This window comes from Acomys minous (genome assembly GCF_964271855.1).
Source record: "Acomys minous genome assembly, chromosome: 10".
Taxonomy (NCBI): Eukaryota; Metazoa; Chordata; class Mammalia; order Rodentia; family Muridae; genus Acomys; species Acomys minous.
In genome coordinates, this window is record NC_140491.1 from 33,532,147 (window position 1) to 33,549,549 (window position 17,403).

General features: G+C 49.7%; 2 protein-coding genes across 9 annotated transcripts in view; one reads left to right on the forward strand and one right to left on the reverse strand.

Annotated features, from left to right (window-relative positions):
* Positions 1–850: 850 nt before the first annotated feature.
* Positions 851–4,400, forward strand: MFSD10 (major facilitator superfamily domain containing 10). Its single transcript, XM_084797813.1, has 13 exons — positions 851–1,107; positions 1,246–1,435; positions 1,524–1,620; positions 1,881–1,984; positions 2,229–2,387; positions 2,472–2,633; positions 2,868–2,976; positions 3,061–3,172; positions 3,327–3,435; positions 3,529–3,619; positions 3,703–3,750; positions 3,825–3,914; positions 4,044–4,400. The coding sequence occupies exons 2-13, from the start codon at positions 1,262–1,264 to the stop codon at positions 4,157–4,159; spliced, it is 1,371 nt and encodes a 456-aa protein (XP_084653939.1). The 5' UTR covers positions 851–1,107; positions 1,246–1,261; the 3' UTR covers positions 4,160–4,400.
* A 1,712-nt stretch (positions 4,401–6,112) lies between these two features.
* ADD1 (adducin 1) overlaps positions 6,113–17,403 on the reverse strand; it is a gene marked incomplete at its 3' end in the record, with an annotated part of 60,553 nt that continues 49,262 nt past the window's right edge. For 4 of the 8 annotated variants that reach the window (XM_084797792.1, XM_084797793.1, XM_084797794.1 and 1 more), the window contains 3 exons: positions 12,979–13,135; positions 9,917–10,015; positions 6,113–7,971 (listed from right to left, as the gene is read on the reverse strand). In XM_084797792.1, the coding sequence (XP_084653918.1) occupies positions 7,625–7,971; positions 9,917–10,015; positions 12,979–13,135 (603 nt within the window). Of the gene's footprint in view, positions 7,972–9,273; positions 9,312–9,916; positions 10,016–12,978; positions 13,136–17,403 lie in introns of those variants that run through there. The other 4 variants (XM_084797797.1, XM_084797798.1, XM_084797799.1 and 1 more) reach the window with 2 other exon arrangements.

The window sequence follows — 17,403 nt, forward strand, 5'->3', positions numbered from 1 at the left end:
GAGCTCAGAACAAGCTGGTCAAGAACAACCCCAGAAGGGTGTTGGGCTCCGCAGCTTGGCTGCAGAAACTGCATCTACCAAAAGTACTCTCCTTGTCACTCCCCTAAAATTCTTAAGGGACAGGCTGCATGACCATGAACCTAACACACCCACCAGCTAGGCTAGTTGCCATCTTGCCACAGCTACCACAGAGCCTCGGGTTCCTCCACTGTTAAATTAGCCACAGGGCTCTGCTCTCTCTATACTCAACCGGTACAAGAAGCAGTACTGGGCATCTGTTTAGTGGAGGGCGTGATGTCCAAGCTAAGGTAGGACATACCAACAAAAAGCATTTAGAGCCCCACACTTTTGTGTCACCAGAAGGTGAGCACAAGACACCCTAGAAATCACCCAATAGTGCGTTCTGATGTGTGCTCTGAGAAAGCCAACCTCTATCTGAAAGATTAGTCTTGTTCATTTTGGCTTTCAGGGGATAGGGATCACTGCACTGTTAAACTTAGTAGTTGGTTGAGGGTGACTGAATCCTAGTCTTTCTGTCTCTGCCAACTAAGTGCTGGGATTGGAGGTGTGAATCACGGGCTCCAGCATGGTTTAGAGTAAGCGAGGTGGAAGTAGAAGAATCAGGAATTCAGAGTGTCTACATGAGAGTTTGACATAAAAGGAAGATATAAGTGCCAAGGTGGCTGAACTGGGCAGACAGGCTGTCTCTTAGATACACTTATATCTCCTGAACTTAACTGCAGTTCTGACAATCTGGAGCCCCGCAAGCAGCCTCCACACTTGGCTGCTGGGAGGCTCCAAGCAGGCTTCCTATCACAGCTCAGCCTCCCGGAAGAGGCGGTGCCTGCTCCGAAGCCTCCGGGGCGTGGCCGCTATCTAGTGAGCTTCCCTGTTCATCTACTCGTGGGCTCCCATCACGATCTGCGGCAGGTGTGCAGAAGTCCTAGGTGGATGAGCAAGAAGCAAGGGTTTGGATTTCGCGTGAGGAAGCACTTTGTTCTAGGCGCCTACGACTCACCACACTAGGGTTTCCCGTCTTCTCCAGCTACCCACCTCGCAACGGGTCCTTGGCCGCTGCTGCTCGAAGTTTGCTGCTGCCCTAATTTGGTAAGGAAGTCGAGCCTTGAATGGTGTGTGTCTGGACCCCTTGGAAGCAGGAACCTGGAAATTGAGGTTTTCAAGTGGAGGATAAACGGGGGCCTAAGACCCAGCGGCGTCTTCACCACACCCTCCCTTCCCCGGCAGGGTCGGAGCCTCCACCATGGGATGGGCAGGGGATGCAGGGTGCACCCCACGTCCGCCTATAAGGCCTCGGGCTGCGTCCGAGCGCCGCGTGGTCACTGTGATCTTCCTCGGCTTGCTGCTTGACCTCCTGGCCTTCACGCTGTTGCTGCCTCTGCTGCCAGGGCTGCTGGAGAGTCACAGCCGGGAACAAGTGAGCCCCTCCCCCAAGGCGGGAGCTCCCCCCTCTGCCCAGCCTATCACCGACTCACTCAGCTGGAGTTACTTTCCTTGTCACCCAGGACCCCCTCTATGGCTCCTGGCAGCGTAGGGTAGACTGGCTTGCTACAGCCATCGGGATGCCAGCCGAGAAGAGGTACAACAGCGTCCTGTTCGGAGGTAAGTGCCAGGCTGGGGCCCACGGCCCTTTCTTGGAGAGCTAGTTCCTCCTGGGCTCTTGGTCAATCCTCCCCTGCTTCCTGGGTTCCTGCAGAACGGTTACTTTGTTAACTGCTACTTTTTTTTTTTTTTCCTTTTTCTTAATTGAGGCCACCTGAGTTTCAGTCAATGGCCTGTGAGTATAGGGCTGTGATCTACATACACTCTTGGTCAGATCCATATGGCTAAAGCCACCAGTGATGGGGACCTCTTTCTCTCAGGTCTCATCGGTTCAGCCTTTTCCCTCCTGCAGTTCTTCTCTGCACCACTAACAGGAGCTGCCTCTGATTGCTTGGGGAGGCGCCCAGTGATGATGATGTCCCTGGTAAGTCACTGGACCCAGCTGCCAAAAATTAGAGAGAATACAGCTGTGGGTTCCCCTGCTCTCATCTCTTCTAGAGGGGCCTTCTGGGCTCTGGTGTTACACCAAGCTAAATACACCTAAGGAAGGCATGGGGGACACAAATGGCTCAGGCCTGAGGAGTGCTATATGTCTTTGCCTGCCTTACTCTGGGCCCTTCCTGCCTTCAAGTGACCCCTCCGGCCACTTGGCCTCCTCCCATTGGCAGACAGGTTTGGCCATCTCCTATGCAGTGTGGGCTACCTCTCGGAGCTTTGCGGCCTTCTTGGCCTCCAGGGTGATAGGAGGCATCAGCAAGGGGAATGTTAGCCTCTCCACAGCCATTGTTGCTGACCTGGGCTCACCTCCAACCCGCAGCCAAGGCATGGTGAGTGAACAGACCCGGGGAACAGAGATTGATGTCTGGGCTTCAGTCTCCTGGCCTACCTAGCTCAGGTCATCTTTTCCCTAGGCAGTCATTGGGGTAGCCTTCTCCCTGGCCTTCACTCTGGGCCCCATGCTTGGAGCATTCCTGTCTGTGGAAATGGTGCCCTGGATCAGCCTACTCTTTGCGATCTCCGACATGTTGTTCATCTTCTGCTTCTTGCCAGAGACACTGCCCCAGGAGAAACGGGTAGGCCCCCCATCCAGGGGTAAGGGCTCTTTCTGTAGTTTATGAAGGGATTTCCTTTCCTATGTGTGTCAGGGAGACTGGCCTGTCCTCAAGCTGCTAGCATTGCAGCATTTCCTGGGTTCCCTGCAGCTTTGCCCCTATAGCCTCACATGTTGGGCTCCCTGCAGTGTGAGGTGGTCCGCTGGATGGTCACGTGCTCCCAGCTTCCTGGCCAGCCTTCACTTCCTCCCACAGGCTCCTTCTATCACCCTGGGTTTCCACACTGCTGCCAACCTGCTCAGCCCCCTGGCCCTGCTTCGTTTTGCAGCTGTCACCCACAGTCAAGATCCTCCTGCTGAAGACAGTAAGGAGGTCTTCCCTGACTGAGCGGTCTTCTGACTACCCAGCATGAGCAGAGGGTCAATTTGTGGTCTGTGTTGACTTGCAGGACTCAGAAACTTACGTCGATTGGGTCTTGTGTACTTCCTCTACCTCTTCCTGTTCTCGGGCCTGGAGTACACACTCAGCTTCCTTGCACACCAGCGCTTCCAGTTCAGCAGGTAGGTGTCCATCCTAGAAAGGCTCTGCTCCAAGGCCTTCGCAGACCCCAGGTGCAGGAAGCCTTTGTGGGCACCCCTCCCAGCACCCTGGCCTGGCCCATCCCCCAGGCAGTTGGTGGCCTAGGGGTCTGGGTGCTTACCCTCCACCTCCTAGCCTGCAGCAGGGCAAGATGTTTTTCTTCATCGGCCTCACCATGGCCACTATACAGGGCACCTACGCCCGGCGGATCAGCCCTGGTGAGGAAGCTGCAGCTGTGAAGCGGGTAAGGGGCTCACTTCCTCTACAGTACCGGCAGGTGGTGCCCTCCACTCCTGGCAGGCTGTAGAAGTAGTCCTGAGAGCTCTGTTTTCCCCAGGCAATGTTGCTGCTGGTACCAGCCTTCCTCTTCATTGGCTGGGGGCACTCACTGCCCATGTTGGGCTTGGGACTGCTGCTGTACTCCTTTGGTGAGTGGGCGCTGCCAGGGTTGGCGTGGACATCCCTACGCCTTTCCTTGGTTGACAAGTGCCTCCCAATACTCTCCCACCAGCTGCTGCAGTTGTGGTGCCCGGTCTGTCCACTATGGTCTCCAGTTATGGTGAGAGCCCTCCACCAAAGGCTACTCAGGGTGGGGGAGGGCCAGTGAGCGCTTGACAGGTCCTCTCCCCTTAGGTTCTCCAGGACAGAAAGGCACAATCATGGGCATCCTGCGGAGCCTAGGTGCCCTAGGTAGGGCAGTGGGGCCCATGGTGGCTGCCTCAGGTAAGTACTTGCTGTGTCCCTTCTGCAACCATCCCAGCTGCTTCCTCTGCCCAGCTTCCTAGCAGCTGAGGGAAACAGGGGCAGGAACAAGGCTATGAAAAGCCTGGGTGAGCACCTATCTCTCCACAGTGTACTGGCTGGCTGGGGCCCAGGTCTGCTTCACTGTATGCTCCGGGCTCTTTCTCCTCCCCTTCTTTCTCCTCCGGAAGCTGAGACATCCAGCACAGACTTTCAAGGAGGAGTAGCTGAGCTGTCACACAAACCTGGCTGCCAAGTGGGACCCTGGGCCTGGACCACTCCACTTCTAGCCCACTCCTAACTCCAGGCCCAGAGAGACTTGCCGTGCCCCTCTCCTCTCAGTATGGCACCCCAGCAGGAAGTCTGGGCAGCTATACCCTCTTCTTACTCCAAAGCCTAATTAGGCTTCTGATTGTTTTTATCTGTCATCCTTCTGAATGACCATTAAAGCAGCTATTTTGTACCAAATGCCTTTTTGTCTATTCTTTGACAATTTCATACTGAATGTTCTCTGATAATGTAACTATCCCATTACCCTCTTATCCCCTCCCCACTCCTGAAGAACTACTTAACACTTTTTGTGGTGGCCCACTGGAAATGAATTAGTGTGGGGCCACATCACTGTAGAAAATTACTCCCCTCCCCCAGCAACCTTAACTCCCAGTGGCTCATCCTTAAGAAAGGGTTAAGGCCCACCATGCTCCTCCCATCAGTGAGAGAATGCAGCCCAGCCCAAATGTCATGATACGGCCTTCTGCACCAGAAAAGGCAGCTGTAAGTACCAGGTAAAAGACTCCATCAGCCCATACCTATTGGTGACGTCTGATCAAGAATTAAAGGCTGGAGAGATGGCTCAGAGGAACACTGGCTGCTCCTCCAGAGGACCTGGGTTCAAGTCTCAGAATCTACCTGATAGCTCACAATGTCTAACTCCAGTTTCAGGGAATCTGGCTCCCTCACATGGACATATATGCACGGAAAACACCAATGCACATAAAACTAAGGGAGCGAGAAAAGACTCTTGGCTCTTTGTTTATTTTTTGTTTTGTTTTGTTTTGAGACAGGGTTTCTCTGTGTAGCCTTGGCTGTCCTGGACTCACTCTGTAGACCAGGCTGGCCTCGAACTCAGAGATCCTCCTCCTGCCTCTGCCTCCTGAGTGCTGGGATTAAAGGTGTTTGCCACCATGCCCGACTGATTCCTGGCTCTTAACACAAGGATATACTCTTAGGAAACCCTATTTTAGAACTAGCAGGGTGGCCTAGCAGACAAGGAGGGCACCTGTCACTAAGCCTAATGACCTGAGTTTGATCAAGAATATAACTGCTCTGTAACAGACGTAAACATGTTTTTGTTTTGACCCCAAGTGTGGGATGGGGAACGGACTTGTGAGAGAACAGATGATGTTTATCCACTAGAAGATGAACCACCTTGGCGGGGGGGGGGGGGGGGGGGGATGGTTTTTCCCCATCTGAAACACATCTTAGTACAGAATCTGAGAGGAGATTATATTTATGAGCCCAAAACAGGAGGCTGAGGTTTTTTGGGTCTTGGTATTGTTTGGTTGTTCATCGATCCATTTCGGGACGCTCCTAGAGAGAACCAAACCAGAAAATGCTTCGAGGCACCAGGTTTTGGCTGCTGTTTCTGGTTCCAGCGGCAACTTTGGTTGAATTTCTGGTCTGCTGAAATCCGACTACGCCAGGGGAATTGCTCCCAGGAACTGAGTCCAAAAAGGTTTACTTTTCTTGTTCCCATTAGCCTCTTTTCTCTCCAATCTAGGGTTGGAGAGAGGTATAAGCATTAAAGAACCTCAAATAAAGTAGGTTTGGAAAAGGTTGAAGCCTACACTGCTAGAAGCCAGGCGTGGTGGCGCACGCCTGTAATCCCAGCACTCAGGAGTCAGAGACAGGTGGATCTCTGAGTTCAAGGCCAGCCTGGTCTACAAAGTGAGTCCAGGACAGCCAAGGCTACACAGAGAAACCCAGACTCGAAAAACAAAACAAAACAAACAAACAAACAAACAAAAAAGAAAACCACAGTGCTCGGGTTTTCCTCTGACCTCTATGCACACAATAGAGAACACACATGCCTAGACACAAACATACCATACACATAGCTAAATAAACTAAGGAAACAGAGACATTAAAATACAAAGTTGCTTCCCAACCTTAGACAAGGAAACTGCTTAAAGATTTTTATTTGTGAGTAAAACCTGTTACAATGAGGAAAGGACACACAGGACCTGTCCTCCAAGTCTGTCCATATATGCAACGATATTTCATGTGTAATACAAAGAATTAGACTACAAAAGTGAGAAGAGTCATTGCATATGTGGGATAAAGGAAGGGGCAGGAGGAAGGACGAGGAAGAGTCCGGATGCGTGAAATCAGGACTAGGGTGAGAATGTCATTTCCACCTTGGTGACGAAGTGAAACAAGCATTGCAGCAGGCTGTGGGGTCCTGCTTGGGGCCTAGTTGGGAGGATCACAGAGCTCCATCCACACCCTAGCACCTGCTCTACAGAGGCCCAACCCCAGCAGGGGTGTCTGGGGCTCCAGCAGGCTTCCTCACTCCTAGTCAGGCTGGTAGCGGCAGTTCCCAGAACAGGGCCCCCATTAGGATTCCTCCTGACACCCTACACTTCCTATTAAGCAGTTTCAAGCCCTTTTCCAGGGATGAAAGTTAAGTAAAAATTCATAATAGGATGGATCAAGGAAGTCATGGGCTCCATGAATGATGCAAGACCTTAGTTGGCACCTCCAAGGCTGGCTTCTCCCATGAGTTATCTTTTACCAAAGCCAGGGCATCTTTCAGACTGAGTTAAGATCCAGCTCTCCTAGAAAACCTCCCTACACAATCAAGAGTATTCTGCTGCAGTCTGTCACAGGTTCTTAACAAAAACTAAAGCAAAAAGTGGCCTGTTCAAATTCACAGTCAGAATATAGGCTAAATTGCAAACTTGCTGAAAGAAACTTCTAGAAAGGACTCTTCCCCCTCCTGGTATCTGTTCCTTATGATGGGAATCCAAGCCCCCAATAAGATAAACTATTAGCGCCTGAATCTGGTTTTGGTCATGGGGTCACCAGTTAGACCATGCATAGCGTTGCTGGGTGTACACAGGGCCGCTCACTGCTAGGACAAAAGGCTCCACCCATTTCCTTAAGGCAGCCTCAGTGCCCTGGGCCGCTGATGGGCATACGAGTGTTTTCTCAGACCACAGCTGGATTCCCTGTGCATGGGGACAACTGACATCACTGAGCAGAAGATGCCAGCAGAAGCCACCTGAGACTCCACTGGGTGGAGGGAAACTGAGCAGACAATTCAATACAACAGAAAGGAGAGTGAGAGGCAAGGCTCAGGAGGGTGACGCTGTAACCAGAGCTGGCAGAAGCCTCCGATGCCTTCCAGCCAGGACCAGGATTCAGTGTTCCCCTCCTGCAGGGGGAGGGGGGCACAATTCACAGGTGCAGGCTAAGCCCATCTCCCCATAGAACCCAAGGCCCAGGGCAGGGGGGCTGAGCACACACTCGGTTAGCCCTGGTGTAGGGGCTGACCACACATGGGAGGGGACTCTAGGTACATGGAGGTCTTGGCTTTTTGCATTCCATTACACAAGAGGACAGAACACAAGACGAAAAAAGGAATCCTGGCAGAGCCAGGCCTTTAGACATGACAATATGCAGGCGGGCCTTCAGGACTCACTCTTCTTCTTGCTCTTCTTCAGGAAGGAAGGGGTACGGAATTTCTTCTTCTTTTTCGATGGGGACTTGCCTGGAGACCCATCGCTGCCAGGGTCCATGGGAGACCCCTCCTCAGTGGCAGGAGAGGCTACCTCTTCAGCCCCTGGAGCTGAAGCTGAGGCTGGCTCAGGATCAGCCTCAGCAAGGGGCTGGGTAGGGTCTGGGGAACCATGGGCTTCCTCCTCCACCGCTGGGAAGCCAAGTGCTTCTGAAGGCTCATCAGGGGAGAGGTCAGGGAGAGTTGGCTTGAAGGTGGTGGCATCACTGTCATCCCTGGATGTTGGCTCCTGGGGAAGGTCTGATGGTGACGGTGAAAGAGATGGGTTAAAATTTGGACAAAGCAGCTAGAAGTAAGAGCACTGGCCAGAGATGCCAACTTCTGTTAGTTTCTAGGTATTCCCTAGGTCAGAAACTTGACACATGGTCTACTCTACTTTACAGCTGGATATAGTACACTATAAAACGTAGACTCAATCTCAGGGGGGTCCTAGTACTTTCTCATGAACAACATCCTGGCAAAACCAAACTGACAGGAGCCAAAGTTTCACCCTGCCACTTCTACAAACAGACCCGCATCAGGACATGCTACTCTACTGGACAATGAAGAGAGGTTTGCTGCTGTATTACTGGGGAATTAAGTCTAAATTTGGTTCTACAACATTGGGTCTCCCCCAAGGCAGCCAGTAGAAAACCAGGAGTCAACTATGAAATCCATATGCAATAAAATAAATCTATGGCTAGTTAAGAAGTTAGTTAAGAAGTAAGACAAGCTGCCCTCACAATTTGAATAGCTACACATAGAAAACAAAATGTACCAGAGTGAGAGCAGTTTTCCATCCGGGATACAACTCACGTCTACACTGACCAGGGCACCAGCATTGTAGGTATTTAGTGTATAAAATCATAAGCAATTGGCATGTTAGGCAACACCAAACCATTTAGTACTTAAAACAAGCCGAAGATCAGGATCAAGTGCAGCTGAGCTAAGCATGGGTTAGGAGCAGCCTGGCCGCTGAAGGCTCCAGACCTCAAACATGAGTGCCTAAGTTTGGGAGTCTGGAGATGCCTCTAGAGGGCACCCTGATGGCTACCCTCTGAGCCAACATAATTGGCAGAGAGGACTGAGGCCCATAGGCTCCATGCGCCCCAGGACCAGGGCACTCTCTGCCAAGCTCACTGCAGAACAACTATCACTCCAGCCCACTAAGGTGCCAGTCTCAACTTAAGCGGGTCCAAGCAAGCCTCCATAAACACCAGGCGGCAGAATCCACCCTGTCAGAACCCAGTCTGCATTTATTCCTGACCATTTATGGCAAAAGCTCCCCACCAAGCATTCTGGAAATATTCTCAAAGGTTAAGCTAAGTGTTTTCTGTGGCCCAGGGCACACTGAGCAGCACTATGATAGGGGCCAGGAGCATCTTGGGAAGCTGACACCACCTTTCAGCATTCTAGTGACCAAGGAGGCCACTGAGAAACTGGGCGTATTAATGAGGTCTCCTATTTTTATGTGGATACACAGAAAACATAAGCAACAGAGAAGCAGGTAAGCAAGGCACAGAGCAAGCACCTGGTTAGAGCAGAGGCAGGCGCGGGTACTTACTAGGGTAACAGGTACTCTTTAGCACATCCGTCTCCTGCTGTAAGGCGGCCACAAGAAAGAAAGCACAAGTAGAGAATCTATGCATTCAGTCACAGCCATTGGGTTACATAAGAAGAAAGGCCAAGCCACTCTTATAGACCACAGAGTGGGGAGAGGGGAGCCAGGAGACACAGACATTCATGGGAGACTAAGGGACAAACGTGTCACGTGTAAGACCACACAACACACACATGCGGTGGTCTGAGAGGCAGAGGGGGCACACACAGCACTCTCAGAGGACTGATTAGTGCAGCAGGTCTAGAGTCCTGCAGCCCCCACACAACTGAAGGCACTGAGGTGTCATAAGACGCCAGTCAATGCTGGAAATGTGCAGACAAAGGGCAAAACAGACAAGACAGTGGACAACATCTCTGAAGTTTGCCCTCCCCCAGGCAGCTCAAACTATCCTGACTCAGGTTACCCGGATGGAGCAGGTACAAGAGAAACAGCTGAGGTTTCCAGACCTGTGTGGCACTGGTTTCGTGGTAATGCACACTTCTTCATCCATGTTAATGGAATGGTGGCCACATTCCATTGCCAGTGCACATGGGCCATGCAACCTTTCACAGCAGGGCTGCCACAGTGCATCACTACAGGACTCACCTTCTTCAAGCTTGACGGGAGTGCTGGGGGGAGTGCTGGGGACAGCTGACTGGTCTGGGGGGCTCTTTTCTTTCTGCTCTCTTGTCTCGTCCAGTTGCTCTACAGATGCAAATAAAGTGAGTACAGGGTACAGAGATACCCAGGATGCATCTCAGGGAACCAGGGGGCCCCACTCCCAGACTGGAGTCTGCTCTTTTCCACACACCTGGGCTACTGAATGAACTTCAAAAACTAGTCAGCTGTGGCCTCCAACTAGCAACTACTCTACCTCAGCCTCCAAGTGCTGGAACTACAGGCATGAGCCACCACACTTGGTTAACTTCTACCCTTAGTACAAAGAAAATCTTCAGGGCAGAAACTTGGCTTAGCAGGCAAAAGCAAATGCCACATAGCCTGACAACCTGAATTAAATCCTGGGAACACATATGCCCCACAAGTCATTCTCTGACCTCCATGTATCCACCATGGCATGTGTATACCTACACACACACACACACACACACACACACACACACACACACACACACACGATAATTTTAATTATTCAAATATAATCTTCCAGTGCTGCCCTGTGACTGAGTATTGAGCAGGTCCTCTGTGAATGAAAAGCCTCTCTGGCTATAAAACAATACCTATTAAGACAGCCAATCAGAAGTCACACTAGTATTATTTAGGGTTTGTTATATAAAACATTTCTCACCAATAATCTATTATGTGTGCTCACACATATGAATGCCAAGCATCTGTGGAGGTCAAAGGACCTTCCACAGTTTCTGAGACAGGGTCTCACCTTTGTTGGATGCTGTTGCGCACTCCAGGCAAGCTGGCCCCTAGCTTCCAGAGAGTCTGTGTCTCCTGGGATTACAGACTCATGTGCTAATGTGCCCAGTTTTGACATGGATTCTGGAGATCCAAATTCAGGTTACAGGTATATGCAGCAAGTGCTTGCCCACTAAAGTTTTCCCGAGGCCCTATCAGTAATTTAAACTTGTCAACTTGCCAGGTGGTAGTGGCGCACACCTTTAATCCCAGCACTTGGAAAGCAGAGGCAGGAAGATTGCTGTGAGTTCGAGGCCAGCCTGGTCTACAAAGCAAGTCCAGGATAGTCAAGAATACACAGAGAAACCCTGTCTCGAAAAACAAAACATAACAAACAAACCTGTCAATTGCACTGGTGGTTTTGTTTTAATTTTCTAAAGACTGATCAGGACCAAAGGAAACAATACCGGAAACTGGGACCCCCAAATCCAGAAAACCCCAAGTTTATTTCTCATTTAAGAAAAATATAAAGCAACTATTATTATAGTTTTTTTAAAAAAATCTCTATCTTTCATCTAAAAACCTTTTATCAGTAGCCTAAAATCACCAGGTTCCTTATTTTGAACACTAATCACTCTCTCCTAAGCTCATCAGGGTCTCTGACACAGATATCAACCCTGACAGCTGAGCTGCTTTCCTCCTGAGAAAACAATGGGGACAGTTCCTCACTACAGCAGAGTTTTACCCTCCCCAGGCTGGCTCCACCCCTCTGCCAAAAGCTGCACCAATAGCAAACAAGGTCTCCAAGCAGTGCTAAGGCACTCCCAGTTGCTGCCAGCATAACACTGAGTTATGCTTTTCACATAACTCACATTTATTCAGCAGCTACATACAGTACTTAGTCTAAAACAAGAGCAAATAAAGTTAAGCTGCATCAAATAAGATTATCATCGTAGGCACCCTATGGCCCAGAAGGTGGACGGCCCTTCCCACTAAGAACTGCCTGCAAGGCTATACATGGGAGCACAGCTGAGGAGTTCACTTGAGATTCAGTACAAAGAACTAGGCTGTACTCAGCTCATGGCTCTCAGGATATTGGCATGAGTGTTCATGGGCATGGCATCTCTGGCCCAATCAGTGGCTCCCAGTGCGTGTGAACAGGGAACTCAAGGAAAGGATAATGTGGCCCCACATCAAAGCTGTCCCCAGCCTACAGGCCTGCTTCTGCTAGCACTGAAATGTTAGAATATGGTTTTCAAAGGCTGGAGGTGTGTGGAGGTACTTGTTCTGTCAAGCTCTGACATTTACCTCTATCTGTTTCCTCCATTTGTTGTGAAACTGTCCTGTAACTTTTGACAAAATCATTACTAATGTTGTCAAAAGGTGACCAAGAGGGAAAAAAGGCCACGGCATCAGGCAGCACTTTTCGTGACATGGTCTGGAACATGCCAGGGTAGTCACCGTACTACCTCACGCCCCATGACCACCCCTGCACAGGGCATTCCCAACCTTCACAGCCGATGAGCACAGGAAGGGCTTTGGAGAAGAGGACTGCGCTAGAAGCCCCAAGCTATGAGAGCCACTGGAATAAGGACGTTCATCTGCACACAGACCGCAGTCCAACCAAGACTGTGCCATGTACACCCTGTTCTCATAGAGCCACTCTTCCCAGCTGCAGGCCCTCTGCTCTCTCCACAGGGGACCAGCTCACCTCCCAGGACTTTAAGGATAAGCTCAGATGTTTGCATGCATAGCCTCTGGGGTGATGCCTGCCCCTGTCCTGATTAGTGAGCATCAGTTAACCAAAGAATCAGGAGGTCTCTTTCTCAGGGAAATTTTGGCAGATAGTGTATGAATAAAAAGTAAGTATATCTTACACATAATATTCAAGCTGTCTTTCCCAATATCTAATGCAAATTAGTGATGTCAAAAGGACATACACCAGGTGGAGGGACAGTCTGAGTGCTGAGTCCTCTAACCCTCTCTTCACTGCAGCTTCTGGAAGGGCAGAGATGAATCTCTGGCTCAGAGTCCTCTGGGAAGAACCTTTCCACACTGGCCTATGACGGTACACATGTGCCTGGACCCACCACGGCAGAGTGTCCCTTATTCCTTGACAAGCACCACTCCCGCTGTTTAACTTTCTTTCCTTTCAGCCCAAAAGACTGTGGGGATATACTGCTTGGATCTTAACCAAACAAGATCTGAGCTTCATGCACAGGATTTTTCTCACACAGAGAAGATTCTAGACTCTGTCTCCTGTTTCTGGAGCTGCCCTACATCCAGATCTCAGGAGCACTCACCTTCAGAGCCCTTCTGCTTCCGCTCCACCTCTCGGCGGTATTCCTCCAGTTCTCGGTCTGTGAGTGTGTTGAAGGGGTTGGGGCCTGTGGTGCTCACAATCACATGGGGCTGGTATTCCTTCTCAATGATGGCTTTGGAGGCTGTCACCAGCTCCCCCTGTGGACCAAAGAGACTTGATATGCAGGAGCACGGCCTGGTGGAACCTCCCTCCTCCCAGAAACATAGCAGGCGGCAGGGAGACAGGGGCTTTTCAGGAGCACACGGACATAAGACTGTACCACTTGGCCCAGTGGGCCTCCCTCCTCCTGAGCAGACGGCAGCAGGGGGTGGAGGGAGAGGTCTTTTCCAGGAGCACACTGACATTCCAGGACCATACTGCCAGGGCCCAGGGCCAAAGCAGATTTCAAAAGCAAACACACTGACTGAGGGCAGTCAGGAGAACACACACCCTGCCCCTGCAGAGAGGAATAGCAGGGGACTCTGCCTAGGTACTACTTACTAAGCAATCCATTCCCACGTGACCTCAGAAAATGTTTACAATAATCAGGACAAAGTGTGTGGAGATTTGCTTATGTTCGTCTGTTGTGTTTTGTTTTTGCAGACAGGGTCTCACTATGTAGCTCTGGCTCTGTAGAGCAGGCTGGCCTCGAACTCAGAGATTTACCTGTCTCTGTTGGAAGTAAAGGCCTGTGCCACCATGCTGGCCTGAGATTTGCTTAGGTTATTGAGGCTTAACAAGTTCTCTGCCCTTCTAACTGGTTTATAACCAGTTCCTGAACTTATCCCACATTCAGAGGTAACAAAGATCCCCATACAGCAGGTGTGCCTGATGAATCTGGAAACTGTGAACTTATAACACAAACAAGCAAGCAAAGCACCAAGGCAGCTCTCAATGACTGCCAAAGATGACAGACTGCAAAGGCCTACCGCCATGGTGGGAGCCAGCGTGCATCCTGCCCCACCCTACAGCAGGGAGGAGAGTGGCCTTCAAGGGCTTGAGAACACAACCCAGAAGACACAAACATGCACATGATTAAATGACAGTTTATGAAATAAGGAGTCCCGAATCATTCAGATGGTAGGCCTGGAGCCTCAGAGCACACACTGGCAAGGGTGAGCACCAGAAACAATCAGTGCTGGTTTCTAGGGTCAGTCAACTCACACCAGCAACTACTCTTAAGGCACTGGCTGGTGTGTCTGGACTGGATAGGGACAGAGTACTTAGAGCACTCCATATGTAACCCGTGACACAGAGGCCCTCAGGAGAGAAGGGAAAGCACAGTGAGCAGGGAGCTTTGGAGCTGGAGATTCATGACAAAGGGAGCCTCCCTCAGCTCTGGCCTAAGAATAACTGGCTTTTCATTTATGAGTAGCTCAGCCACTGCAAGGCAGAAAGGAATTTGAATTTTTTCACTTTCTTTCTTTTCCTTAAGATTTACTTATTTATTATGTACGCAGTGTTCTGTCTGCATGTATGCCTGCACACCAGAAGAGGGCACCAGATCCTCATTATAGATGGCCGTGAGCCACCATGTGGTTGCTGGGAATTGAACTCAGGACCTTTGGAAGAGCAGACAGTGAGTGCTCTTAACCTCTGAGCCATCTCTCCAGCCCCCAAAGAGAAGTAACAAGGAATTGAGCCCTGGACCCTTAGACTCAAGAGTCTGAAACCTTATCAATTAAGCTATACAGGCTTTCTGGAATACTATTACTCTTTTTTTTTTTTAAAGATTTATTTATCTATTTATCTATTTATTCATTTATTTATTATACAGTACTCTGCCTGCGTGTACATCTGCAGGCCAGAGGAGGGCATCATATCACATTATAGATGGTTGTGAGCCACCATGTAGTTGCTAGGAATTGAACTCAGGACCTCTGGAAGAACAGACAGTGCTCTTAACCTCTGAGCCATCTCTCCAGCCCGAATTCTATCACTTTCTAATGCTGGTTGAAACAAACCCCTTCCTATCCAAAGGCCACATTCAGCCTTAATCCACAAAAGATCCTACTAGTAAAACCCTCTTGCACACCTGTAATCCCAGCACTCCAGGAGGCAGAAGCAGGCGGATTTCTCTGAGTTCGAGGGCCAGCCTGGTCTACAGAGCCAGTCTAGGACAGCCAAGGGTACACAGAAACCCTGTCTCTGAAGAAAACAAACAAACAAAAAACCTCCAAAAGCAATGGCATTCTGTAAGCACAGCAGTGGGCTGACCGACGTCACTCACAACAAAATAAGGGGAGTGGGTAGCAGGCCTCAGAAACAAGTCTAAGTTCATGTAATCAAATGATAGCAGACATCCACTGTCTCTGAGACAGCAAAGCCTCTACTCCAAATTTTGACATCCTAGAAGACAGGCAAAACTCCCCGTGACAGATCAGCTGGCCCTCACGAAACACACAGCAGACTCTCTGCGGCCAAGGTATTGATAAGACCAAATGTCTTCCTCAGTGCATACAGCAGCCAGGACTGAGAAGGCAAGACCATGAAAGCCTAACACAATTACCTCACTCCTGGTTGGCCAGCAAGAACTCCAAGCAAAAGAGTGACCCAGAAACTATTCTATACTTGATTGAAGCTTATGACGGAAACAATCTCTCTCAATCTCCCTCTCTCTCCCCCCCCCCCCCCCCCCCCCCAGTTTTTTGAGCTCTTCAGCTCACTTGCCCCCTTCCACTCCTGGAAGTGTTTTCTTTTTTTGTAACAAACTATTTCGCTTCCATCTTAACTTTAAAAGCATGACTTCTCCCCTCTCCCCTCCTTACAGCTGCCAAGATTTTCACCTAATGTGCATATTTTAAAACTTGTAATAAAACTGACTGTGGGAGTGGGGGACACAGAGGCAGAAGCACTCAGATCTGACTTTCATAGAGCTAGGCCGTAAGTGCACTAGGTCAGAGTCCAAGAGACAGGCTTACTCCTCTGGGCATTTCTGCCACACAGCATGAAGAGTATAAGCCCAGGAAAGTACCTGTAGACACAGGAAAGCTCACGACACACAGTTGGACTGCAGAGTCCTTCCCTGGGAAGATGTCAACACAGCCCATTTTACCCTTGTCTCCACCACTTAATGCACATGAAATAAAATCCAGAAGGGGCCCAGATTTTTCCAGGCTCCACACCAGGCTTTTCAAAACTCTCTTCCCCTGGGGAAAGCAGTCTTAAGACTGGGTGACCAGCCATCAGCAAAGAGGAAAAGTCCAAGGCTCAGCATTTCCTTCCAGAAAAGACAGAAGTTCCCAAGTCTCAAAACTCCGTTTCTCAGGTCCTCTAAACAGATGCAAGTCTCCCTGTGCTGCCTCAGGACACAGGCCTTTTGGAATTCTGAGGCAAATAAACACACCCTTAAGTTGCTTTTGTCAGGTAGTTTGTAACTACCTGTAACTAATGTAAGGAACTTAAATTTGTAAGAAGCGGAGTAATAGCTTACACACAAACTGGGTGTGTAGCTGAGTGAAGTCTGTCTGTGTTACACCCACATCTCAAGATGCTCCCCAACCAATGTAAGTTAGCTGGAGTTGGCCCGCAATGTGCTCTACTGAGTACACATGTGAACCTGTTCAGACTGTGAGGACCCAGGTGACCCGCCCACATACGAACAAGGCTAGGAATAGGAAATAAAGCTGTCACTGGATGAACAACCAGCCCCCAAAAAACGCATCCTCTGATCGTGTAGGATACCCTGATGCTTTCCAAATAGCCCCAGCAAGTCAAATCCTATGAAATGCACAGACCCAAGAGACAGAACAGCGAATGTGCCTGTGACTCCGCTTCAGCCCACAAAGCTGAAGATCAGACCATCAGGCATGTGAGGCTTGCAGACCACACACAACTTCATATACAGCAGATAAAGACATTACCATCTGAGAGAATCATATGACGTATGGCCCAAAGTACGAACTGGAAAGGCAAGCTAAAGGGTAAAGAGCATCGCCTCCCCATTCCCTGACAAATCTCTTCAAGAGGTGGGTAGAAATAAGTATAAAAATGGGAAGACAAGACTCATTTAATACATAAGTATGAAAATATGAAAAATAATGTTATCAAGAGAGATTCCAGGCAAAAACTTAGGACCCTCAGTGTATATCTAATTCTATGTGGCAATCAGAACACATTTAAACAATACTTGAATTTCACAGCAAGTGTGTACAATGAAGAGAACCTTGAAATACGCAACTTCAAGCTCCGAACCATGTACTTTTTGTTTTAGGCTTTTGTTTCTTTTCTATTTATTTACTTATTTATCTTGTTTATTTTTCGAGAAAGGGTCTCACTATGAAGCCCAGGCAGTTCTTGAACCATCCCACCTTAGCCCCGAGCTCCTGGCACTACACCATACTCCTTTGTTTACTGAGACAAATCTCCCTAGATGGTCCAAGTTGGCCTTGAACCCTCCGTCCTCAGATCTCAGCCTCCCAAGTGT